General features: G+C 44.8%; 6 protein-coding genes across 8 annotated transcripts; 4 read left to right on the top strand and 2 right to left on the bottom strand.

The window, feature by feature from the left end:
* The first annotated feature begins 131 nt into the window (after nucleotides 1-131).
* LOC103317638 (venom protease-like) lies at nucleotides 132-1,502 on the top strand. Its single transcript, XM_008216128.4, has 3 exons — nucleotides 132-421; nucleotides 503-1,041; nucleotides 1,126-1,502. Exons 1-3 carry the CDS (start codon nucleotides 349-351, stop codon nucleotides 1,333-1,335), a joined length of 822 nt encoding a protein of 273 aa, XP_008214350.2. The 5' UTR covers nucleotides 132-348; the 3' UTR covers nucleotides 1,336-1,502.
* Nucleotides 1,503-2,699: 1,197 nt separating this feature from the next.
* On the bottom strand, nucleotides 2,700-4,180 carry LOC103317641 (chymotrypsin-2-like). Its single transcript, XM_016983257.3, has 4 exons — nucleotides 3,811-4,180; nucleotides 3,385-3,719; nucleotides 3,020-3,292; nucleotides 2,700-2,932 (listed from the first exon to the last, which is right to left on the bottom strand). Exons 1-4 carry the CDS (start codon nucleotides 3,854-3,856, stop codon nucleotides 2,762-2,764), a joined length of 825 nt encoding a protein of 274 aa, XP_016838746.1. The 5' UTR covers nucleotides 3,857-4,180; the 3' UTR covers nucleotides 2,700-2,761.
* A 4,000-nt stretch (nucleotides 4,181-8,180) lies between these two features.
* On the top strand, nucleotides 8,181-8,974 carry LOC100119188 (turripeptide Pal9.2). Its single transcript, XM_001603941.6, has 3 exons — nucleotides 8,181-8,514; nucleotides 8,598-8,756; nucleotides 8,836-8,974. Exons 1-3 carry the CDS (start codon nucleotides 8,481-8,483, stop codon nucleotides 8,886-8,888), a joined length of 246 nt encoding a protein of 81 aa, XP_001603991.1. The 5' UTR covers nucleotides 8,181-8,480; the 3' UTR covers nucleotides 8,889-8,974.
* An 820-nt stretch (nucleotides 8,975-9,794) lies between these two features.
* Nucleotides 9,795-11,059, top strand: LOC100121115 (turripeptide Pal9.2). The gene is made up of 3 exons (XM_001603990.5): nucleotides 9,795-10,486; nucleotides 10,560-10,718; nucleotides 10,806-11,059. Exons 1-3 carry the CDS (start codon nucleotides 10,453-10,455, stop codon nucleotides 10,838-10,840), a joined length of 228 nt encoding a protein of 75 aa, XP_001604040.1. The 5' UTR covers nucleotides 9,795-10,452; the 3' UTR covers nucleotides 10,841-11,059.
* A 2,244-nt stretch (nucleotides 11,060-13,303) lies between these two features.
* LOC100680022 (turripeptide Gsp9.3-like) lies at nucleotides 13,304-15,481 on the top strand. Of its 2 annotated transcripts, XM_003424928.5 has the most exons (5): nucleotides 13,304-13,428; nucleotides 13,518-13,706; nucleotides 13,948-14,755; nucleotides 15,087-15,254; nucleotides 15,335-15,481. In XM_003424928.5, the coding sequence occupies exons 3-5, from the start codon at nucleotides 14,725-14,727 to the stop codon at nucleotides 15,364-15,366; spliced, it is 231 nt and encodes a 76-aa protein (XP_003424976.1). In that variant the 5' UTR covers nucleotides 13,304-13,428; nucleotides 13,518-13,706; nucleotides 13,948-14,724; the 3' UTR covers nucleotides 15,367-15,481. The 2 variants fall into 2 exon arrangements, with proteins under 2 accessions (XP_003424976.1, XP_003424975.1); XM_003424927.5 differs by lacking the exons at nucleotides 15,087-15,254; nucleotides 15,335-15,481 and having other exon boundaries at nucleotides 13,948-14,352.
* A 3,484-nt stretch (nucleotides 15,482-18,965) lies between these two features.
* Nucleotides 18,966-19,742, bottom strand: LOC100119225. 2 transcript variants are annotated; one of them, XM_008215739.3, is made up of 3 exons: nucleotides 19,617-19,742; nucleotides 19,459-19,545; nucleotides 18,966-19,374 (listed from the first exon to the last, which is right to left on the bottom strand). In XM_008215739.3, the coding sequence occupies exons 2-3, from the start codon at nucleotides 19,525-19,527 to the stop codon at nucleotides 19,063-19,065; spliced, it is 381 nt and encodes a 126-aa protein (XP_008213961.1). In that variant the 5' UTR covers nucleotides 19,528-19,545; nucleotides 19,617-19,742; the 3' UTR covers nucleotides 18,966-19,062. The 2 variants fall into 2 exon arrangements, with proteins under 2 accessions (XP_008213961.1, XP_031777883.1); XM_031922023.1 differs by having other exon boundaries at nucleotides 19,459-19,681.
* Between the last annotated feature and the right edge of the window lie 5,715 nt (nucleotides 19,743-25,457).

Here is a 25,457-nt window from a genome sequence, read left to right as displayed (position 1 = left end):
ATAGAAAGGTCAAAATACCGATTTTTCAAAGCTAATTGAAATTCTGACACGAGGCAACAATCAAAATTTGTTTTTGCCGGCATTATCTCTATTCGTTCTAATAATGGATACGATTTTTCCTTGACGCACACCTTTTCATTGCAAACTTCGCGCGATGACGCACATACACATTGCGCCTCGATCGAACGATCGACTGCAATAATAACACTAGTGGACGTGTAAGTAAATCAAATCGCGCGAACTGTGTTTACATTGGGTACACACCAGCGATTTCGGGTATTTAAGCGTGAGATTCGCAGCCCACAGAATCATCACACTTGGACGTTGGTACCTGCAACGACGCGCACAATGTTCAGCAAGATGATGCTCCTGGCTGTAGTCCTCTGCCTCGGCGCTTTCGCCAATGGCGAATTCATCGATGGTGAGTTTCTTACCTTCCATCAAAAGTATTTTTCACTTTCAAACATATTAAAAAAAAAAATTATTTTATTCGGTTCACCAGACGATGTGAAGACGACTCGTCCTCGCTACCACGTCGACATCCTTCGTCTCAACACGACCGACGATACCCTGGAGCACGTCTGCGACGGTGCCATCCTCGACCGTCGCCACGTCCTCACTGCCGCCCACTGTGTCGTCGACCTAGCCACCTCTGTCATCCGCGTCCGCAGTGGTTCCGACGTGGCACCTCCTCCCAGTCTGCCCCACCAGGAGGAGCGTCTCTTCCACAAGGTCAACAAGATCATGTACCTCCAGGACTACGTCCAGAGCCCCTGCCGTCAGCACCAGCACGACATCGCCATCATCAAGGTCGCCAGGTCTTTCGACCTCGCCTTCGACGAACTCTTCAAGCAGGTCTACCTCCCGGAGCCCAGCAACGACTACGAGAGCTACGAAGCTTTGGTGTCCGGCTACAGCCACGCTGACACCCTCAACACGATCGAGGCTCAGGTCATCTCAAACGAGGAGTGCGCCAGGAACGCCAGCTCCATCATCACCAGCGGCAACCTTTGCGCGATCTTCTCCGAAGCCAACGAATACGTGAGTTCATACCATTTACTACCATAAAGCGTTACGCGTAAACAAAAATGAAAATTCAACTAACGGTTTCATGAACATTTGCAGAAGATCAGCGGCAGCCCACTCGTGCACGAGAACACGATCATCGGTGTGCTTAACGCCCCGACGTCCTGCAACTCGGAGACAGTGCTGAGCATCAAGTGTGTACCCCAGGCGGAGAAACTCAAGCTCTACACCAGGGTCACGGCTTACCTCGACTTCATCGAGAAGGTTCTCAACAACAAACCGTCAGCCGACGTCGTCTACCGCTCTTAGACTTGGCTTTCTTTTTCTTTTTTTTAACTTCACTCTTTGTAAATATACCCGAAGCTTTTCTTGTAAATTGTATTCTCTTACGTAGGCGCGAACGATAAACGATATGTAATACGCGAATGATCGATCAAAAGTATGAATAAACGGCGAGATTATAATGCACATAAAAGTTTTTTAATATTATTAAACACGCCCATATCATCCCGAAGCTTCAAGAGTCTTACACAAACTCGAGAAGCAGCGAATATCAAACGCATCTATTTCAGTCCGTCCTAATAATAGGTCCTCGTTCAGCACAGTCTCTCTCTCTCTCTCTCTCTCTCTCTCTCTCTCTCTCGCCCTTTCGCGCTTTAATCGAATAACAGCAGCAGCTTCTCCAGACAGCTCTCGGCTCGGCAGCGAAATTCTCTCCACAGTAAAGTCTGCCGTCTCCGAAAACACAAGAACCCGTTTCCTCGCACCGACGCAATAGACCTCTGCTCGGCTTTGTTTGTGACTTGCACTTTCTTCGAGTACGTGTAAAGAGAGAGACTGAGACCCTCCGCACGCGATTGCTCAATAGATCGCGCGCACCGGTATATTATGTGAGAGATCCTTTTCTAGTTTACCAACCTCGCCGGCGAGCTTCTTTCGCTTTCGAAGGCGGGACAAAAAGGGCGTATCTTCATCTACACACATTTGTGCTATGCATCCGGATAATTGTGCTGTAGCTTCCGAAAAAACACGAGCTTTTGTCGACGAGCACACTTGTAGCACGAGAGAAAGAGAGAAAGTACGCATGCGCTTTTCCCATTCAATTATAGAGATGATGCATGTTCGCCTGTGAAATTTTACCGATGCCGATCGCAATCGTTATGCGCGCGCCGTTTTCTTTTTTTATGCGCGTGGCGGCCTTTTGGAGAAAATTGCCGGATCGATATCGTGCGCGACGAGATTCGCAAAAAATGATGCATATTCGAGAGCGTGCATAATTAACTCATTTTTATATGGATAATCCTCGAGAGAGGGAGGAGGATACGGCGTGTGCGATAACACCGCGTAGCCCTTTTTCAATTAGCTAATGGCCCGTTAAAGGACTCGAAGCCTTCGCCGAGTCATTAATAATTATCCCAAGACGCAGCTGTCTCTCTCGCGAGTCATAACTCACGTGCGTGACCGCGGAAACTTTCTTGACTCGCTCTCTCGGCGGGATCTAATTAATAGCTCCCAAATTAATAGCCTTTGGTCTCTCTCTCTCTCTCTCTCTCTCTCTCTCTCTCTCTCTTCTGCGCGATTCATTATGATTATTAGCGGGCTTTATTGTTTTCGCGTTGGCGTTGGGAATTTAACGAGGGCACAAGAACGAGAAAACAGCTTTCTAATGCGGATTGTCTTTTGAAAAAAATTTCGTTTTATTGTCGTTTATGAAAGAGGTATATGAGCGTGTGAATTATCTGTATTCGATGTCGGACAAGACCTGGCCACCGAGAATCTTCTTGATGAGTGGGACGTAGGTTGAGACGCGGGTGAAGAGTTCGGGACGCTGGCTGTCGCAGGTGCTCGGAGCGTTGAGGATTCCGATGAGCTGGTTGTCGTAGACCAGAGGATCGCCACCGTCGCCCTGAAATCAAAGGAAAAAGTCGTTATCACCTGTATATAAAACATAATATTTTCACGTCGATAAAGAATCATCGAGTTAGGAACTCACGTTGCAAGTGTGACCCTTCTCCTGAATTGACAATGTGCAGAGGCTGCCCCTGGTCAGGATGAAGGTCCTGGTGCTCTGGCACTCATCGTTGGAGATGACTTTGGTCTTGAGAGACTTGAAACCGTCACCCTCGACTTTCGGCGCCTTCTGGTTAGCATCGTGTACTCCGTAGCCAGAGACGACGCTCGACTTGTCTTCGAAGTCATCGTCGATTACCGGCAGGTAGACCTTCTTGAAGTTCTCCTGGTCGACCAGGTCGAAGGTACCCTTGATCTGTAAAAGAGAAGAAAAATCGTTGTATCGTCGTACTCGCCCTTTATCTACTGCAAAACACTGGATAAACTGTAACTACTACTGCTTTGTACCTTAAGAACAGCGACGTCGTACTCGTGGTACCTCGCGTCCTTGATGTAATCCTTAGGATACATGATCTTGGCGACCTGTCTGAAGACGCGTTTCTCGTGGTGAGGCTTGCCCTCGGGTGGTGGCAAGTTACCTCCAGCCCTTACAACGAGCTCGGGGCTATTCCTCTCGTAGACGCAGTGGGCAGCGGTGAGGACGAAGCGGCGATCGATTATCGCGCCGCTGCAAACGTGGCGAGTCGAGCCATCCTCCAGCAGTTCGAGGATAGCCACGTGGTACTTGTAAGCCGTGGGATCAGCATTTTTGCCACCCAGTATTTTCGGGATTCTCGCGGCCGCTGAAGGTGTTCATTGTATTTTTAGAGATTTAATCCTGACTTTATTTCACGATGAAATCTTATTTTTTAGCATATCGATGACGATACTCACCGCAGAGGGACGCGCCGACGCAGAGCAGCAGAGCGTAACGTAGCATGGTAGTGGTGGCACCGGAGATGTGAATTTTTAATTACCAAATTGATACTTAAATACTTGGCGTCCCCACCTTTGCGAATCTGGAGCGGCGAAGTACGATGCAGGGTCGGAATACACGAGCCAATGAAAAGATCGCCGATGATCGAATGAGAAATGCGTCAATCGTTCGTGTGTCAGTAATTGCCTTTTTTGTCTTGTTATCTGTGCACCATTTGCGCGTGCTCGATGGAAGTATTTTCGGTTATTTTGCGCGTGTTAATGCAAATTTACAGATGGTAATGAGCCATCGCTGGCATGTGACAAACAAACACCAGGGTTCGTTTAAATAACTGATTTTATACGCAAATCCAGGCGTATATATATAGGATTAGAATTAATAGGGAATTAAGCATGCAAATCAGGCGTTGATCTGAACTGATTTTTTTCTCAAACGAAATAAAAAGTGATCTTATTTAGGTGATTCTTCAATCAAAGCATAATTCTCGATCTACATAAATCTCTCTCCAAGACCGATTCCGCGCATTCTCGAAAAACATCTTTTGTGCTCGATGCAGCCCGCGAACGCACTAAATTATGATATTTAATTTCTTCGATAATCATCCTCGCGCGCTGCGTATAATCGAAGATCCCCAGCGCCGATTTCCAAGATTTCACCGTCGTTCGAATCTCGCCAGGAGCGACCTCTGGCGTGGGCTCGCAAAAAATTCAACAAAAGAGCAAAAAAACGAGCAACATCATGCCTCATCGGCAGGTGAGAAAGAAGCGACTCTCGATCGGCGCCTGATAAGGCAGAACGTCGGCCTCGCCAGGAAAATTACTATCGGCGCGTGTCTCCCGCTCGATGCGTGCGCCGCGATAACCCGGCTACCGCCGATTTTTTCCTGCCCTGTCGGCGCCTCGCCGGTATAAATAAAGACCTCGGGAGAGAAAGAGCCGTGGGATATTTTGTTCCTTCTTTTTTCCGCCATGCATCACAAGAGCCCAAAGATTAGGGGTGGTGTAGCTCGATGATGAAGTGCCGATCGCGGTTGACCGGTAATTTCGGGATCGGTTCGGAAATCAATTTAGCGGGAGGGAGGGAGATATCTCTTCTCCTGGATGACCGAGCATTTCTCGGCGATGATATGCGAGCGGACACGGAGATCCTGTATAGGATTCTAATAGACATCGGCGCTATACGCATACGTATACCGGTCGTCCCCGGCGACTAGACCTGATCGGAATCGACGGCCCGGCAAGCGACGAATGCGCTTCGAGCGCGCGTTCGATTTTCTCGTCGTGGAAATTAGAATATACCAGTGCGCGTGCGGATCGCTAATGCATTTTTAACAACCTACATCTGTGCATACGCGTCGCCGGAGGCCCTCTCGTCCCATAAATCCCGCAAATTGACCGGCGAGCAAACAGACGCTAGGTTTGCATTATACGAGAAGAGGAAAAAAATAGCGACTCGCGCGAATGAAAAAAGAAGATCGATAAACACGGGCTCGGGGCCTCAATTAGCGCGGTGCTTTACGAGCTCCTTTCAATTAGAAACTATATCCTATAACTGCCAGTCGATAAATCTGTCCGAAATAATGATTCGGCACGTGCGTACAGCCGATATCCGCAGCCTTACACACGATGCGCAGCTCGTTACGACAAAGTGAAATTCGCGAATATGAGGCTGCGATGCGCATACGCGTTTGATATGTTAATTACGACGAGAGAGCTGAGAGCATCAGTTTCCGCTCGCCTGAGATATTTCTGGGCTATCGCCTCGTGTCCTGCTCAGTCGAGCGAAATGCGATCGATCTCTTATCTCCTTGGTACATCTCAATTGTGAGAGGAACGAGAGAGATCGACACACGTCGCGGCGAGAAAAAGGCCGATTTTATTAAATCGATAACCGCGATAAACTAGTTTTACCTACTGCAAGGATGCGGCACACGGCTCGTCTATGCATAATCCTCGCGGCAGACGAGCTGCGCTCTCGCATAATCCGAGATTCACTTTCGATTCGTCAATCACAAGCGCTGATCCTCGCGGGCCCTACGTACACCGCATACCTTTCACTCTCTCGACTCTTCTTCTCTCTCCGCTCTCTTTTTTGCTCCTTCGTCTCTCGAGATGATGCCTGGCGTATGCAGCCCTCGAGGAATGCGTCGAAGTGGTGCTTTTTCAAATCTGTTTTCTTCTGCCTTTGTACACACACACACACGGCATCGTCTATGATTTTTCCCAAGAGACGCGGTGCATATAGGTGTACCCACGGCGGGTTGGAACAACAGCAAAACGTGGAAAATTTTGCGCAACCGGGACTCGGATCTGGGTCAGCGTTTTATCGTCTCGATCGATCGAGCCTTCCGTTCAATTAGTCCATTGATCTGTCATCGACGTCCAAGAGAGAGAGAGAGAGAGAGAGAGAGAGAGAGAGAGGGGGAGGGAGGAAAAGGTCGGTTCGACACACGTGCACACACACCCGGAAAAAGAGGCGTGCGCTGCTTTGGGTCACGAGAACGATCCTTTCTTCCTGATTCTCCTCCTCCTCGAGTGCATTATAGACGAGAGAATCGTAATTTTAAAAAAGGGAGCAGCAGGCATCCTCGGAAACGCGGAAACGCGCGAGCGGCGGATCAAAAAAGCCCGCGTCATGCAAATTTCCAATTAGCGTGTCGTTTGTCGGCGCAGCGCTCTCCTCGTGATCCCGCAACTGTCACGAATCAGCGGGAGCAGCAGCGGCAGTCGTCGTATTTTGATTTTTATCTAAGCTCTCTCGCGTCGTAAGTCAGACTCGCGGGACATAATGGCCGCATATAAAGCCGGCTTATTTCGCGCTAGCTCTCGCGTGGGCGGAATATCGTGATAAATCGTTCGCAGTCGCGGCATCGCTCTTACCGATCGAACGATGTTTACGGCACATTTGAATCATCTCTAGGCTTTACAAGAGAACGAGAGACTCCTATAGTTGTATAACGGGCGGAATTCTCGTCGGTTACATAGATACGCCGTGTGCGCGAGGGAAAACGCTGCGGGTAATAAATTAGGGATACAAGCCAAGAGCTGCGGCTTTGTCTGATGGATCGCCGGGGATTAGAGTGTGTGGTAGCGAATTTTTCGAAGGAATTATCGCTTTACGGCCGCCTCGTGGCGTTTAGCGAGATGATTAATAAAAAGTTGCGCGCGCACGCGCGACACTCGGGATAGCGGTACTCGCAAGCGCATTCTCGATCCTATTGTGTGTACTATACACCTTATGCTGATTTACTTGGAAAAATCTCGGATGGCGATTCGCGTCGTAAAAACACCCGGCGAGGATAATTAATATTCCGTTTCGACACTATACTTTCTCTGTCCTCTCGAAAGATCGTAAATTACGCAGTCGAAGCTCGTCAACGTCGCTCGTAAGGTTCGATGGACTTTTCGCCGATCATCGGAGTGTCGCTCGCGAGCTTCCGAACAATCGTTAGGCGCGCGCTTCTTCGAAATTCCGTTTATCCAGCTGCGAGAGAGGAACAATTATTTACTCTATATCATATGAGCTTCCTTTCTCTCGCGGTACACGTGATTCACGAGATTTCTTTTTTATCGAGCGACTCGTGTCGCGGAAACGTTTCTTTTTCGAAATGTGGACTTGTGGACTTTTATAGGCTGTACCCGTACCCGCACGTATAATAAGCGGGTTGTTGTACGCACACGCTTAACACTCTTTTTTCTCATTTTTTTTTTTTAAGGAGATCGTCGCGATGGTAATTAGAAGTTTATAAATTTCCCCGGAGAATTTTATCAGCGTCGTAAAGAGAAGGTATAATAAAATCTATAATATGGCCCGATCTCGTCACAACAAACAGATCGTAAAACCCGGAGCGCACATCTGGAGTGAGGCGAACTTTCGAAAAAACAGCTCAATCCGTCGTCGCGTGCGTACGAGTCGATAGGTGCGATTTTTTACCCGCCAAAAGTGCAAACACATTAACGACGGCTATTCTCGTCGTGTGAAAGTACGCAAATAGATTGCGGTAATAGAACGTGGGCCAAGGAAAATATGATCCTTTTGCACGCCGTGAAAATAGAGGATTTCTTTGATCGGTTCGACGACGTGTCTTCGACGTATTATAATCGTGAATCATTGCTCGGGAATTACGAGATCATATGCGTATACTTATTATTCGCGCGTTCGCGATTTTTACATTCTGTCCCCCCGTTGTCGCACATATATTTGTCGTATTATATACCGAGAAATAAAAGAGAGAGAGAGAGAGAGAGAGAGAGAGAGAGAGAGAGATAACGCGCGCTCTTTTTTCCCGACGTAATATATAAGAGTTTCTAAATGTACGTGCATTTCTGAATAGCAGTGCGCGCGGGGAGATAAGTTTGTTGTAAAAAATTATCTCTGCGCCGAAATGGTCAAGTCAACTAGCTTTTTTGACTTTTACTGTTTCCACAATCATAAAAAAAACGAAACAACTACCGGCGCGCTTGATATGAGGAAATATCACCTAAGACAAATACACCGGGACACACATGTATAGTTGGATATAAGCGACGTTCGCCATTTGAGTCTTCAGTTTCTGCTTAACCTTCTCGATAAGAGGATCGTTGTGTGAGCTTGAGTGTGTTAACTTCTTGACAATAGTCGAAAAAAAATGTTCAAACAAACGGCCTGTCTGGCGCTTTGCGGTGAGAGAATAACACGTCGTTGATGTATTCCAAGTTCTCGTGACGAGTAGTATAGTATTAGAAATGGAAAATTCAATTTTCAGTGCTCCTGCTGGTGATGATCGCGAATACCGAAGCCGAGAGTGAGCCAAAACGATGCGGCTGCAAAGTTACCAAAGAGTACAAGCCAGTTTGCGGCACCGACAACCACACCTACGACAACTGGCGCAAGCTCGCTTGCAAGAACAAATGCGAGGGGACGAGTAAGAAAATGATTTTTTTTTTGAGGTTTATGTGTTAAAAACGTCGATTTTTATAATTAAAATGAATTCTTTGTTGCAGACATCACGGTGAATTACAACGGCGTGTGCGCGGGAGACACGAGCGAGGACTGAGTCATCGTCGTCAGGCGGATGTTTATATGATTCTATGAGATAAGCTGTAGCCTTAAATATTCTTTCAATAAAAAAGTAAATGTGTATTGGCTGTTTTTGACTCAGACTCGACTTTATGCGCAATACGTTCTGCGCGATGATTGTATTCGATGTGTGATAAATATAACTCGATGATAAAAAAAAAAGTTTTACATTGAAATAGAACCGACAACTTACATAATATTTTGCATTGTGTTTTTGTATTCGGCATCTCTTTGAATTTTGAGACGAAAAATATCTTGGCTACCTAATTTATCTCATAGAAACTAAAAGACGTGAAGACCTGCACTAAGAATATAAAAAAAAATCTATCTGTGAAAAGCTACAAATATTTTTGTACATTTTTTTACAATCCACGAAGTAAAATATGTCTCCGAAGGCGCGAGTCTTCGATTTTGTAAACCCTGAAACTTGTTTAATAAAAAATTATTGAAAATGTGTATCATTGCTTTTTGCACTATAATATACTATTATATATTCTAGAAGTTACGAAGGTGTTACGATAGACCTTATTTATATGTTTATATTTTTTCGATATATACCGTGTAGTCTTTTCAATTTTTGATAACTGTACATCCAATGATTTTGAGACGAAACAAGCGTGATAGCTCTATCGCGAGTAGAAGGCCATAGACAGTTATAGCATAAGCGGCCCAAACGTGGTATAGGCCTGTGATAATTCTGTTTTGGCATAAGTGGTACACATCTATATCTACACTTGCTGCGCAGTATTTGATAAGGGTAGAACATTTCCTATGTAAATAGTGATCATGCGCCACCTATCGTGGCTAGTCGTAAATGCTACAGACCTGGAACGTTCAGCTGGTGGGGAGAGAGCTATATGTATACAGTCCTGTTCTGTTTCATGATGCTTGCTATTGCTAATCTCGGCGCTACTACACTTGAATTTGCAAAAACAACGAATGTCAGCTGTGGATGATATTTTTTTGCGATTTAACTTGACCATCTTGGCGTGTTAAATGGCAAAAAGGACTTAACTCTAGATAAAGGAAAATATGATTACAAATTATCAAGAGAAAAAAATTCGGGTTTTTTTTAATTATTCTCGAGTAATTTTACGAGACCGATACGCCTTCAATAATTAACGAATCGAATATTTATTTTTCTTATGTTTTATAATACAAAGTCATTTTGAGAAAATCATTTATTCCGCAATACCGTATAGAGATATACTTGTTGTAAAAAATTATCTCTGCAGAAACGGTCCAGTAAATTATGCTTTGACTTTTGGTATTTCCCACAAAAGATAGGCAAGTTCGATAAAATTAAATATGGACTACTACATTGTTGAATATAATAAGCACTGTTCTACACGCGACTCTTTTTTTTACTTTTGGCATTCCCCGCAATTAATAAAAACGATAGGCTCGTTCGATCTAAAAAAATTTGGGTCACATAGTAGAATATAAGCGTCGTTCTGCATACGTGTCTTCATCAGTTTGTGCTTAACCTTCTCAATAACAGGATCGTCGAATACTTGTTTGTTAACTTTAACAGTCGTAAAATGTTCAAACAAACGATTTGCTTAGTGCTTTGCGGTAAGAATTGCACGTCGTTGAACTTCGAAGCTCTTGTGACGAATTATATAGAAACGGAAAATTTGATTTTCAGTGCTTCTGGTGGCGATGATCGCGAACACCGAAGCAGAGGGTGAGCCCACTCGATGCGCTTGTAAAGTTACCAGAATAAGAAATCCCGTTTGCGGCTCCGACAACAAAACCTACGACAATTTGAGCAAGCTTACGTGCAAGAATAAGTGTGAAGGAACAAGTAAGTTATTTTTTTATTATAGAAAGTACATTTTTTTCAGCTTGTAGTTGAACAATCATCGAATTGAAACTTAATTCTTTTTTGCAGAACTTACGGTGAAACACGATGGCCAGTGCTCTTGATGAGATGCGAGCTAGGATTGAACTATCGTGGGGATAATGATTTATATGATTCTATTAGATAAGCTGCAGCTTCAATATTGATGGTTTAATAAAATTAGCAAATATGAATAATTACAGCGCAATAATGGACTATTTATACCACTGATAGACGTCATAAAGTTATATTTGATGTACTAATAAAAATAATTTTGTTATTCAAATAAAATATATAGACTTTTATCCATGAATTTTCTCTTATTACAAATCCATCTAATATAGATGTATCTCAATTCAAAATGTCAATATAAAAAGCAAAAATCCTTTGAAAAATCAATATATTCACAATAATACTCAGCGTCAAATAATACACTAATATTTCACAAGATTCAAAAAAAGTTAAAATTAATAAAGATATATTATAAACTATAAAGCGATAATATATTTACGTCGATACGGTGGAGTTAACAACTTGCTTGACTTTCAAAATTTCCACAATCATGGAAAACGCAACGACTATAGCAAGTTTGATGAAAAACAAATATCATCCAAACCAAATATACGGGTCACACATGGGATATAAGCGAGGCTTGCCATACGAGTCTTCAGTTGCTGCTTAACCTTCTCGATAACAGAATTATTGAATACGCATGTGCTATCTTCCCTACACTAAGCCAAAAAATGTTGAAACAAATAGTTTGCTTGACTCTTTGTGGTAAGAATTACAAATTGTATTAAAAAACTACGAATGGTAGTGACGAAATGTAAATTAAAAAATGTAAAAGATGGAAGGACTTTAATATATGATTCTATGGGATAAGATGTAGTAGCTTTAACATACGTTTAATAAAAGTTAATGTGCCTTGGCAGCTTTCAACTCAAACTCGTCTTTATTCGCTTTTTCCGTGACAAGCTCTCTTGTGCTCGAGTGAGATAATCAGTGAATTTGATAGAAATTTAAATATTTTTCATAATGTAAAACATGTTATCGAAAGCATGAATGTTCATTGTTGTACTCACCACAGCCTATACAATGAAAAAATATGAAAATGTCATGAAAAATGACTGATAGATCACCATACGCATATCTGTAACTGTATGGAGATAAGCTCTTAGTAAAAAGTTATCTCTGTGGAGATTCTTAAGTAAATTATGTTTTTGACTTTTCTTTTTTCGACAATCAGAACAGAAAGCGACTGTCGCCTCTAATATGAGATAATGTTGATCACATATTATGGCAGGGCATAGAAGTGACGTTCGCCATACGAGTCTTCAGTTTCTACTCAACCTTCTCCATAATAGGATTATTGTCGTTGCTCGTTCACTCTATTAGTCGAAAAATGTTTAAGCGAACGATCTGCTTAGTGCTTTTAGGTAAAAATTACACCTGATTGATTTTCAAAGCTGTTGTAAGAAATGGTATAGAAACGGAAAATTTAATTTTCAGTGCTTCTGGTGGTGATGCTCGTAAATACCGAAGCCAGTTTGCTGCATCGAAAACCAACTCGAGAAGAAATCGAGAAAGCGTATAAGAGATACCTTTTAAAGCGAATACGATTGGAAAAGTGAGTTTCTTCTTTGTTTTGAGAATAATTTTGTGTCGCGTTATACTTGAGCTCCGATTTAATTGAAACTTATTATTTTCAGTCGAGATCCATTTATTTATGCGATAGGTAAATACGATAATCAATATTACGAAAAAGATGTTTATGAATGATTCTGCGATTATAAGATAAGCTAGTAAGCTAGTACTGTAACTTTGATAAAAATAAACAACACCTTGAATAATCAGAAATCGGACAATTGAGTTTTAGTAATTGCAAGTTCGATAAGACAGTTTTGTCATAAGTGGCAATTATTATAATCATACGTCAGTTTATTATTTATTGCTTAGCAGAAAACCGCAGTGAAATACAATGGTAAGTGAGCGAGAGACATCTGTTTTTATCCGAGACTCGTCTTTATACGCCTTTTACGCTATATACGCGTTATTATATCCGAGTGTGATAAAGCGTTAATAGCCGGTTCGTAACCTTTACATAAAATCATACTTTTAGATGTGAAATTTCTCTCTCGATTATGGAACATGTAATGACGGCTAATCGGACTGAATCATCGCTCGTTTATTAAGTTATACAACCCATACGAGCGATCGATTGATTTTAAAATCGATTTTCAGCATATTCATCGGCACCAGTCGACGTACATGGTATTATTCAAAATCGCGCCACGTCTAATAATCGACGAAAAAAATAATCGTCCAAAACACGTGTGGGATGCGCTTTTAGAACGAACCTCATTGTCCTTGGCGTTATTTTCGAGTAGTTTTTGCAATCATCATCCTGCGAGAATCGTGGCGCGTGAAAGTTTTATATCTTATTACCAAAGAGGAATATAATAAAACGCCTTTTTTATTTAAATGAGAAGCGCGCATTGTAATGGGTGGGATAAGTAGCCGATTATATAAATACTGCAAGATGCACTTGACTGTAAGCAGTCTAGAGCCGTCGTCTTCGCGGAGCAGAAGAGATCGCGCTGTTCTTGTCTTGAATAAAAAAAGGTGTTTATCCTTTGAACAATGGCAAGAATCAATTCCTTCATTGTCTTGTGCGGTGAGTCGATCGAAGCGATTTTACTAAATATTACAAATAGTAATTTAAAAAAAAAACGTTCCTTCACCGATAAATACCGATCTTCGCAGTATCCCTGATGTGCTGCGCATTTCTCGTCGACGCGACAGTCATTAGGTTCCGAAACCGCCAGGAGGCGATTGCAAACAACGAATGCGACTGTTTATCGATGTATGAATTCAAGCCGATTTGCGGAAGCGACGGCAGAAGCTACCCCAACGTGGCCACACTGAACTGCGCCAACGAGTGCCAGAGAACGAGTGAGTTTTTCTCCCTATGTTATATACCGATATCGTGGACGATGTTTGCGCGGATTTTCATGCAAATTTATCATCGAATCTACATATAAATTTCTATTGTATGGATTTCAATAACGAAAATCTTTCCTCGATACGCGCGTGCTGTTAAAATTCGATTTGCAATTGAATGACATCGATTTATATTCCTCATATATTTTCGAGCTATTATATAGGTGAATTACATAAATGTGTTTATTTTTAGGTATCGGTATTAGTCACGATGGATTGTGCTAAGAATTAAAACGAAATTAATTCTTAAAAATATCTAGAAAATTTTGTTATACAAATTCTTTTGTGATCGTGACTCGCATTCGATGGAAAATACATCAAATTTCGCCCTTGAACGAGACAACGCTTGGGAGTCTGGAACGGACGACGGATTATCCTGAGCGCATCGCAGCGATTAAAACATCGTAATTACAGCTGAGAAAACGCATAGCTTGCGCAGTGTGCACATTGTGACCCGATTCACAAGCGAGAAGAAAATGGCTCAAAGTTATTGTACATAAACGATTCGTTATAAATATTTACGTTACGTTACATCTTGACTGTTTACTCCTTGCGTGTAAATAAAAAACACACGAATAAACAGAAATTTCCGAAACAAGTACATTAGCATACGCTCGTCAAAAAAGAAGGTCCACAAATCAGTGCGTAAAATCCCAGAAACGTGATGTAACTAGGCCTCCCACGCCGTTCCCGTGTTGATTTTCCACAGTAGTTCCAAACAAGTTTTCGTTAAATTTACAATGTATTTACGAAGTGCTCGAAGCTCGGCGTGACTCTTTTTACGACGCGCATTCTAATAAGCAAATACGTTTGCGATACACATATATTTCGCTGGTGGGGATAGAGCTCCGCGCTTCGGTATATGAAGCCCTGTGGCGGGTGATACTGAAATCAGTCTTCGCTAAGGAACCGAAGAGTCTGTGCATCTAATCTTGTTCGAAAATAAACTTTTTTCTCCTTATCTCTCGTCATGGCAAAGTCGATGCTCATCGTTGCTTTCCGTAAGTTGGATTTTTATTTTTTTGGAAATCACAGTATTCTTACTTTTAGTATTAGAATCTATGCGAGTAGAATTTTGTTTCGAATATAATTTTTTAACCGTCAAACTCCAGATTATTCTAAAATTTCTCAAAAATTCAAAAAATATCAGAACTGTATCGCGCTTATACAAGATTTATTCCGCTTCTATTTTCACCTTATCTCGAAATGCATACGTCTGACTAGTCGCGCCTGTTAAATGAAATAGCCAACAAAACGGCCTTGAATTTATCGCTTTTTGCACGGCTTTTACTCTTCCAAAGCCAAAACTCGAAAACATTATTTCCTCCACAGTCCTCGTCGCCTGCATGATGTTCATGCACGTGAGCGCGTTCACCGACGAGGCCGGCAACAACTGTCCCTGTGCCACCACCGACGACCTCAGATGGGTCTGCGGTAGCGACGGCGTCAGCTACCCTAACGCGGCTCACCTCAACTGCGAGAACAAGTGCAAGCGATCGAGTAAGTCGTATTCCAAAATTATCCGACGTTCGAATCCACGAGTATTTATCTTTGATGATAAACGATTTTATTACTTCCAGACATCGAGCTCAAGCACGAAGGCAAATGCTGAAAAGAAAACACCGAGGCACTTAACGGGCCGTATTAACTAACCACAATCTGTTGTAACCTCTGGACTTTATGTGTATAACTGAATAAAATCAAGCTATATAGATCGTAAAAATCCATATGCGTGTGCGACAATATCCCCGACTTCCTGGACGGGAATAATCCAGTTCCCGCGTGGGGAACGACTCTTTTATACGTCTCTAGTTTCCAGCCGATGCGCCGATCGTAAATAGCGCCGTTAATTGAGCCGAATCATGCACGGCGCCGGAGGCCGGAAACGCTCGAAATAATCGAATATTAGAGTTTAATTAGCCGCCCACCAGAGAGTACACAGTATATTTCGAAATCCCGTAAGAGAGCGCTCCTTCGTCGTGACCCGGGCGTGTGAACCGGCGCTATAAATTCGCGATCCTATGTCCAAACGGCGGATTTTAATTATTACCGTTAGGAATCGAACTCCAAGGCAGCTACCTTATAGCTCGGCTAGGAAAATCTTTGGCGTGTTTACCGTTAAATGCTACACGCCTATAACAGCTCTCGTGATTGTGATATCGAAAGTGAATAGAGCGCTGCATTTTCTCGCGCCTTCTGTGTTATTTTTCGTCTCCCCTCGAGGGTATACACGTATACAGACAGATATTTCTGAATAATTAACGGGAAGGTTAATGGCTTGCGATGGGAGATTGAGAGGTCGTGTGTCGCGGAGAGCGTAATTTTATGGAAAATTAATTGCACCTCACCGAAGCGCGAGAGAGAGAGAGAGAGAGTATTAAATTAAAGTTTATACGAGGAGAGGCTACTCTATACGGGGAAAACAAATTGTTATTTCGAAACGTCTTCATTGATTTCAGATTATCCTCGCGGTTTGCATACGATGATTTATCGCAGGCGTGAATAAGTTTATCGCGGTGGAGAATCTGCGATTACGCAATACGACTGGGTGTTTTTTGTTATAAACAAATGGGTTTCGGCGCGCGATGCGCTACGACTTTCTAAAGCGCATCGCCCATGTAAGAAACCAAGCCGATACACAGGCGCTGAACAACGTTTTTGTCAATTATATCGCTTTATCTCCGCGGATTATTGCGCCATTCGTATATGAACGTCGCACTATAGGGAAAGTCGTTAGCCAGATAGGTGCTCCGTCGAAAAAGATAAACAAACATCGTTGCGGGCGTAATATAATATAACGATTTTCTCGGAAGATCGGTTAGCCGCGTACTTTCCCGAATCCCGACGACGAGACGCGCAGTAGTGCCGAAAATAGACGAGGTTTGTTGTCGTAGGCGCCACGACTATAATACGCTCGCAAAAGATATATAGAAAGCACGAGTTTATACACGTACACACAGGTGGGTGTACGGTACACTCACGACTCTCCGAGAGAGGTATGTTAATTTAATAACCGGTCATTACTCGTCCCTCTCTCTCTCCTTCGCGCGCTTGCGTTCAATTTCGAATTAATTAAAATCAATCGATAGCTGTATGCGCCGATCTCCTGGAAGCATAATCGAAAATGCAAAGGAGAGCCCATCCCTCGGAGCTAATCGCTGCGCCAAAGGGATCGGTAATGACCGGCGCGCGCGCGCAGTGGCCGAAAAGCGCGTGCGGGTACAGACGGCGGGAGATCGGTAATCATACCGGTCCTCTCGTAATTTAGGCTTCTTTATGCTCTCTCGCGGGGGGGGAGAAAAATGCGCGACGAGCAAATAATATTTTTAGAAGGATTTACGAGCCAGCCACGCGTTCGGTTCAGCAGCGAGGACGATTGAGGCAGGTGGTGTATATGCACTGCCGATTTATCGTCGTTGCAACTCTCTCTCTCTCCCTTTCGGTAAGAGTAATTAGAAAAGAGGAGCCTCGCGACTTGATTTAAAACTCCTCGATCGCAGCTCGTACACGGCTTTTTAAATCGCCTGTAATATAACGACGATACGTGCGCGTGTACGCATTAATTTTAATTAACCGCAGAACCCGCGCGTCTCATTATACGCGTTTACGCCTGAATAATGCGTGTCAGCTGTATCGCATCAGAAGCGCCGGATTCCCGATAACAGGACTGAATACTGTTATAGCGCAAAACTCGCGCGGAAATTACCGTTCCCTTATACTCTCAACTATATATGCGCACGTGTGTGTGTGTGTGTGTGTGTGCAGTGTGTAATGTGTATAGCCGAGCGGAGACTTTACGAGCCCCTCGCGACGGTCCACCTACGCGGTGAACGAATAGGAAGAGCCGCGAAAGAGGAGAGAGAGATACGAGATGCCTTTGTCTCGGAAGGGCTCGAGGGAAGAGAGAAGGAAAGTGACGTTAATTAGCTTCGAGCGCGGCTCATTTTCGAGGCGTTCTTTATGGATGCTTCTTCTTTTTTTATCGTCTGCAGCTTAGCTCGAAAAAAAAATTCCACTTTGAATCTTTATTAATAGGAGTGAATAATAATAGAGAAACGCGTACAAATCGCCGAGTATCTTTTCTCTCGGATTTACACGGATAGGCTGCATACAAATAGGTAGGAAAGTGACTCAATCAATCGTCGCGTCGTGTGGTTTACGGAAATTTCACTTTCGCATCCTATTACCTCCCAGAACTCGTCCCTCGATCTATCAAGCCGCGCAGAGCTGCTCCCGCGAGTTACATTGTCTTTCCGCGCAAACTCAGCATCGTGGGCGGTCCCGAGCTTTCGTTCGCGTAATTTTACACGATCCCGTCAAAATCAGATGTATATCGAGCGGCATTTCCAAGCCCGTAATCATTGTCCCTGCGCGCAGAGAAGGTCCGTTCACAGGAGCGCGAGACTATGAAAATTCTCACGTTATACTGTGGGGGCGACGAGGATGAAAGTGATTTTCTATCTCTTCGCCGCGATCTCGCGGGATGAAAGAGTCGTCCGCGCTTTTGTATTATGATTCCGCTGCGGTGGGTCGGAGATCGGTACGGCTGTAATTTCAGGGCTATTAGAACGTTTTCTGCGATGTCGCGTGCAGCCCCCTCGAGCTGCGCAGTTGTGTCGCCGTAACTTCGTGATTTCAATTTGAGCCGACTACCTCAATGTACTTAGCTCCAGTTCGAGAGAGCTCAAACTTTCACGTAGATTTAGTTTTGCGCGAGTATCCTTATACCGATCTTTTATGGAAAATTAGGGCCGATAACGATCGGATGTGTGTGTGTGTGTGTGGATAATTGAATAGGTTTAGGAGAGGGCTTGAGTCGTATCAATTTCGTTTATGCACTATATTCGGTGAGAAAGTGTGTGAAAAGCGATTTTAATTGCTCGACTTTCTCATCCCTCTCGAGAGAGAAATAGCGCCGAGTCACGCAGCGAGATCGTTATAACAGGCGCATCATCGGTGACAAACGAGAGGTGAAACCGTATAGGATGTCGTGAATCGGCAGTTATATGGGGATACCGATATCGCGCGAAAGTCCATGTGCCAAGCGTGTTTTATAGATTTCCGTGCGGAGCGCGTTATTTTTCGTCTTGTTTTCGAGTTTGACCACACACGTGCGTGATCGCGAAGAAAAACTGTGTCGTGATGCGGTTACCGATTTCCCGCTTATGTTTCGATGAAAGTCTAGTGCGGATAGGTGAATCTATTAGACGCTTTGTTTTTTCGTGCAAAAGCGAGCGATTTATTACAGGTAACTACAACGTGTCCATAACAAAAGAGGTAAAATTAAATATCTACACATACAATCGATCTAAGCATTGTCCTCGAAAGTAACGATCTCCTCGACACTCTCACCCTCGAGCTCCTGAACTTCAACCTTCTTGATCGCCGTGCTTGTCGTGTTCTTGTCCTTATCACCCCGTTCTCGTTCACCGGCGAAGTTGACGGTACCGGAAATCCTTCCACTGCCGTTGTGGTCTCCTTCGCCCTGCGAACTGATACCGTTGGCTTTTCCGAAGGCGTCTTGAACTGCTTTCCAGAGGATGTTCAGAGCGTGCTGGCGTTGAACCGAGCTGTTACCAAAGAGATCGAAGCTGATGCTGCCATCGTACTTGTGCGTGCCCTGGAGTTTTTCACGGTGGAATTTTAGGGTGACGTTGAGACCGACGTCGACCAGTGGATTGAGGCTGGTTAGTAGGAGACTTACCTGGGATTTCGCCTCGGTGTAGGAGACCACGGCCAGGACTGCCAGGGAGAGAAGTAGGACTCGCTTCATCTTGACGTGAAGGTTTGCCTGTGGCAGAAGTCGATATTTTTACGAAATTTGTTGAGAACGTAGGTTGGAAGTATCGAACTTGTACTCACTGTAGACTGTCTATGTGTAGTCTAGTATAGCAACCGATGCTTCCGACTCTGTGGACCGACTCTCCGGAGTACCACCTTTTATAGCAATCGTTCAATTTATGCGCGGACACTTTCGCGCCAGCAGCATCGTTATTTTCGAGAAATATCCTTTGTTTCATCTTGACGCAAGCGTCTAGATTTTCAGCGTCTCCTATGCATTCGCACGAAAACACATAACTCGAAGGCGACTTCTGCGACTTTTGGTGAATCAACATTGACGCGATATTTTCTTCTGAATGGCGCGACTGCTTACATAATCAACTACTTTTGAAACAATATAATGACGTTACTCACGACCACGTCCTTCTTCGGCTCATTTTTATCAGCAGCAGCTCGTTTTCAGCGACTCGGTTATCGCGTCGACTGATACGCCGTGAATCTCAACGATTTACCTTCCGAATAATGCCTCAAAGTTCCCATTACGCCAGCAGTAACGACGAGGACGAGGAGGAAGAAAAAAGAAAGGAAGAAGTCAGCTCTCAGCAGCTCATCCCTTTTCGCGTGTGCTCATCAGGCTCGGAATTCCACATACACATACAGAGACGACACGGCAAACAAACGCGGAGACCTTGGCTCAGACGATAAAGTATGCTCTTACTCCTCTTTCCGCCAATTCGTACATCCGCGGCGCTCGTCCCTTTTTTCTCGCCTCACTCGGCGACTGAGTGAAATACGATTCAAGACGGCGGCGCCGCTGGCGAAGGACAACCGGAGGCCAATGCATGCACACTTCTGACTCACTCTATAATACTGCAGCAGCGCAGGTCTATTGTCCGCGGATCATCCCTGGAATTCGGTGTGAAAAATTGACGGAATCGCGTGTGGTGTAAATCTAGGTGAAATATGACTGGCTGGAGTATGTCTGTATACTTAGGTGACGCTGCGCGTATGTGGATGTGTATATGGGTCTGAGTTACGGTTGGCGGGTTACGAGTGGATAGTCACTTCCTAGTGTGATTAGAGTGCCTGTATGTGATTAGGGGATGGATGTACGTTTATACGTTTTTCGAGAAGGAGAAAAATTGGACGAGTTTTATGGGGGTGTAAATTGAGGGTGACGCTGTGCTTCGGGAGCTATATCTTTTGAAAGAGTCACATCCTGTGAAAACTAGCTCAAGACGAGTAAAACAATCCATAGTACATCATCCCAGCATTTCGAAGCTCACAACTCTTACGCAGCTTCACCGCGATAAATTCGCGGTCTACATCCACATACCTGAAGCCGGTGCGTCGCGCGCTCTTTGATCTGCATCGTCCCGTTACGAGCACACTATCCGCTCTATTTACACGTTTCTGACACAATTTCACGCTTCGCTTCGCGCGATATCTCATACTCCAAATGCAATAAAATCCTCCCTGTACATCTGACTCCATATCAGACGCATCGTATACTGATGTAACTCCTTCCCCCCGTCGTTACGAAAGCGCATTACAATACACACCGCAGAGACGCACCACTTTTCCGTCGTGTCTACGCGACTGTTTCATTGTGCGGCGGTGTACACACGCGAGGATTGTTCGCGTAGATTTATGGTAATGCCCGAGCGAGTCGGCAACTTTTGAGCCGCGGTGATTTATCGGCTGCGAGCTGCTCTTTTTATTGTTCCTCTTTTTAGACTCGACCTATCGAAATATTATGCGAGTTTTGAATTCGCACCTATGCGTCGTTTAAGTAATGTAAAAGACAGCGAAAGAATAAAAGAAAAATGAAGCAGTGCAGCGTAGAGAGAGAGAGAGAGAGAGAGAAGTCATCGTAGGACAAGATAATATACGACAAGTGCGTCTGCGGCTGATATGCACCCGAGGCTGATCGACCCCAATTACCCGCGACCCTTTACGAGCTCTTCTAAGCTCGCTTTGATTTACTACAGCGCACTACGAGCTCGGACACACATACACACCGTCATGCGTGTAATGTTATCGCTCGGCCTGTGCTTCCAGCGAAAAAATCGCAGGTAATTGCGTAAGACCTGAGTAAAATGTATTATTACAAAGCTCTAGGTGTTTAGAAAGTCGCGCGTCGGCAAATTGCGGCATTCGTCGGCAGATTATCGACAACCGATGATTATCGAATCAAACTCGAGCAGTTCTACTACGTGCTATTGTAACACACAGTCCTTCGAACGAGAACTACGTATACGCGGAGAAAAGTCGAGCTGAGAGCTGCTGCAGTATATCTCTTCAAAGCATCGGCAGCAGTGAATACACGCATTCGCGCCTAGACTCTCTCTCTCTCTCTCTCTCTCTCTCTCTCTCTCTCTTGCGCGCGCGCGCGCGCGGACTGACACGTCTAACGTCTTCATAACAATTCCGACGTGGATTTACCACTTTCGTCGTGGTCGTCCGTCTTTTCTGACACTCTATCCTCGGAAAGTTAATTACGAATAGGAAAAATCCCCCGCCGCGTCTATGCCTGACGTTTTTACAGTGTTAGCGGACTCCTTTTGCTCTCTATATTTCGTACGCACGGGTACAAGGTAAATACGTGTACACCGCGAGGCTCTAATTAAAGCTGCCTGTATACGTGCGTATAAACGACGCGCGAATCGGGGCTTTATTACACGATCGCGCACAAAGTGCAAATCCGCGTACGAGTAGTCCTAAAAAGGACTGCTGCAAGGAGAGCTTGGACAATGCGCCGCGGTGAGAGACTATTAAATTTCAGCGCTCGCGCGAGCTCTTCGGCTATTTTGCGCAGCCAGAGGTATCGCAGTTCTTCTTGTGTTCTTCGACTTCCTCGATTCCTCGAGTGTGTTCTTCGTGTTAGCGCGTGCCTCCACGATGCTTCCTTCTTCTTCTACAGCTGAACGTTCGCTGATTTTTGAGGGAGTAAATGGTTGAAAATCGAATGACTAGACCAAAATACTGGTCCATTGAAATTTCGCATCAGACGAAAGCTCGCCTCCAAGACAATACGTTCCTCGAGATTCCTCCACACACACCACATGCCGCATCATATCTTTCTCGCCGCGAGCGCATCGCATACAAAGGTGCAAGGTGCAGCGGCGACCCCGCTCGACCTTGGCGTCACGAGCCTCAGAGCTCGTATGTACCATGCATCCTCTATACATATGCGCGCGGGGTGCAGCGATACCGTTCGAGAGATGTACACCCGAGCCGAGAGATTAGAGGGCCAAGATTTCGCTGTGACGAACGAATTGTGCCGATTGATAAGAGATGTTGTATGCTCCTTCTGAATAATGCTCTCGTATGAATATTATATTAGAGTCATCCCGTGTGAATTGGATTCACTGGCACGTAACAAAGCGACTCTCGGCTCTGTGAATTCGCAAGTTCAAAGGTTCTCTCTCTCTCTCTCTCTCTCTCTCTCTCTCTCTCGCCCTGTACGAGTTTTCGCAATGGAAGCATAGTTAACATACAATGCGTTGCTCTGCGCTCGCGAGAGTAGTCTTATCGAGGTTAGTCCTGTTCCAGCGAGGGATTTTTCAAAAGCAGCCGAGGGCTTAGCTGTGTCGAGCTAGCGCGTATAACGGAACCCGCTACGATGCCAGTAGACATTATAGGCAAATGAAGCTCTAGGCTATAGTCATAAAACTCATGCGAAAGAAAGATCGTTCAACCCTCGAGCCGTTTACGAAATTAAACGACACGTGTACTATGGTCGAATTCTTTTTTCGATTCCTCTACTGACGTCGTCCGAAAAAAACTGCTGGCTCATGCGCGTCTGGATGGAAAAACAGCCGGGCTTCCGGTTGTATAGCTCCTGACAGTATAGTGTAGGTGACGATGATCTTGACATTGTTTGCCTTTGGGATTCCGATGCACTGGCTCGTGTTGTCTTTAGAATCGAAGGAATTTTTACCGACGCTTCGCTTGATTATCGCAAACGCACGTGCGGAAGGAGATTTCGTTCGTTTTTTTTTTGTCCAACCGATCGGCGAAAGCGGGAAGCTCGAGAACACCGAGTTAGAGCTCGCGGGAGAGAGAAACGGCGAAACCCGAGCCGCTTCGTGTCATCGATGCTGTAGTCTCGGCGTATTACTTATCCCGAGACTTTCGCTGCCACCCGTGGCTCGGACCACGAATTCGGGGGTGCAGTGTGTGTGTGTACCGGACGCCCGCGGCGCGCGCGATCACTACCGATCTCGATCTTCCGTGATCGTTCGTAATTCATGGCGCACGACGATGTATAGCGCGTTGCGTCAGCCATTGTGCGATCGATTGATTTCTCTTCTCATCTATACATGTATCTATGAGCTGCGCGCAAAAGTCGATCGGTATTGCGCGCATCCACGCGGAGATCGGTATGGGATCGGCAAAGTTTTTTCCACCGATAGATCGAAACATCCTCCTCGGCGCTGATGGTAACATCGACGTAATGTAGCCGGTTCGTTCGCGAGATAAGCGAGAGAGAGTATACGCGCGCATACAATCTGCCGATTGCCGATCCGATTTATTAAATCTCACGGCGATCGGTACAAGCGGCGAGTTATAACCGAGCGCGAGTGCTCGCTTAGGGACATGTTCGCGCGGCTCGATGTATATACTTGCCCACCACTCGATGCTGTTTTGTAGCCGCGTGTGTATCTCTCTCCCTCGGTCTTTTCCTCTTCTCTGGTCTAGTATTCTTCCTCGCCCTTTTACGGAGAAGCGCGCCTTGGACTTTGCTCCGGATCCACCTGGAGCTTTACATGCTCGCGTTTAGTGCGCTTCGAGTGCACTTGGAAGAGAGCAACGCTTGATCTTGAATATTTTTGAAGGGGAGGGATCGTCGTTGAAAATTGGACTATTGAAATTTGGCGAGGGAGGGTTTTTTCGAAAATTTTCTGTGTTGTAGAAAGGGCGAGTGATACCGATTTCTAAGAAGCGGAAAGGGCCGTGGACTATAGATCGGACGACCGGGCCAGCGACCGATGGAGATCGAGCGATCGGACTACTGTGCGGCGTCTTATAAACCGCGATGTCGATTTTCCAGTGGTCTGGCAAATTCTATCCATCAGTGAGAATTATTCCTTCAATTATAAACGTAAGGGCAACAATTACGAAATATTTCCTCATCGCAGATCATTTATATAAATTTTGTCAATTATTTTCAAGCGAAATCAGCATTGACGCATACACAATGGCATCTTGGCCAAAAGTATTCATTTTCACCATCGCCTGCTTCGTTTCGGGTGCAGCAAAGGCAGAAGTAAAAACAGCCTTGGAGAAGCACTTAGATCATCCAAAACAACAGTTATTTTTCAGTGCCGAAAATTTAAACGTCAACAATCATCGACTCGGAGGTTTACCTTATGCCTTATCCAAAACCGTAAAGGAGGCCACCTCCTCGAGACTGACCGAGATGAGGTGCAAGATCGTGGTACACAGCCAAACACCACCAAGCGCCATCTACTGCTACTACTCACAGCAAAAAAGGCAATCTCATTAAATTGACCAAGTTCGGTTCGCAAAAGGCTGTGCTTCTGTGGTTCGAAGAGTCGATCGTCCCCAGTGTTGGCGTATTCAAAGGAAACATCTGAAGCAGCATCGTGGATTTGAAGACCTGTCAAAGCAAGGAAGTCGTGTTGTTGGAGGAAAGGATCGATTCGTCGAACATCGTTGCTTACGCCAAAGTTATACCTTACGAAGACTCCTTTGACGTTATAATCGGGTTCCCAACGGCTTAATGGTACAAATTCAGCGTCGATTCGGAAGGTAGAGTCACCGAAAATAAACCAGGTTGGGCTAAAAGCGGACATTGGATATCGCAGTTCACTTCGGTTGCGCCCGATTCGAGATCAAAGGGATACTTACGGTTCAACGAAGAGTTCAACTTTAGCGGAAGACGCAACTTGAAGA

Source organism: Nasonia vitripennis, chromosome 1, assembly GCF_009193385.2.
Source record: "Nasonia vitripennis strain AsymCx chromosome 1, Nvit_psr_1.1, whole genome shotgun sequence".
Lineage (NCBI taxonomy): Eukaryota > Metazoa > Arthropoda > Insecta > Hymenoptera > Pteromalidae > Nasonia > Nasonia vitripennis.
This window is presented reverse-complemented; position numbering and strand designations above follow the sequence as displayed.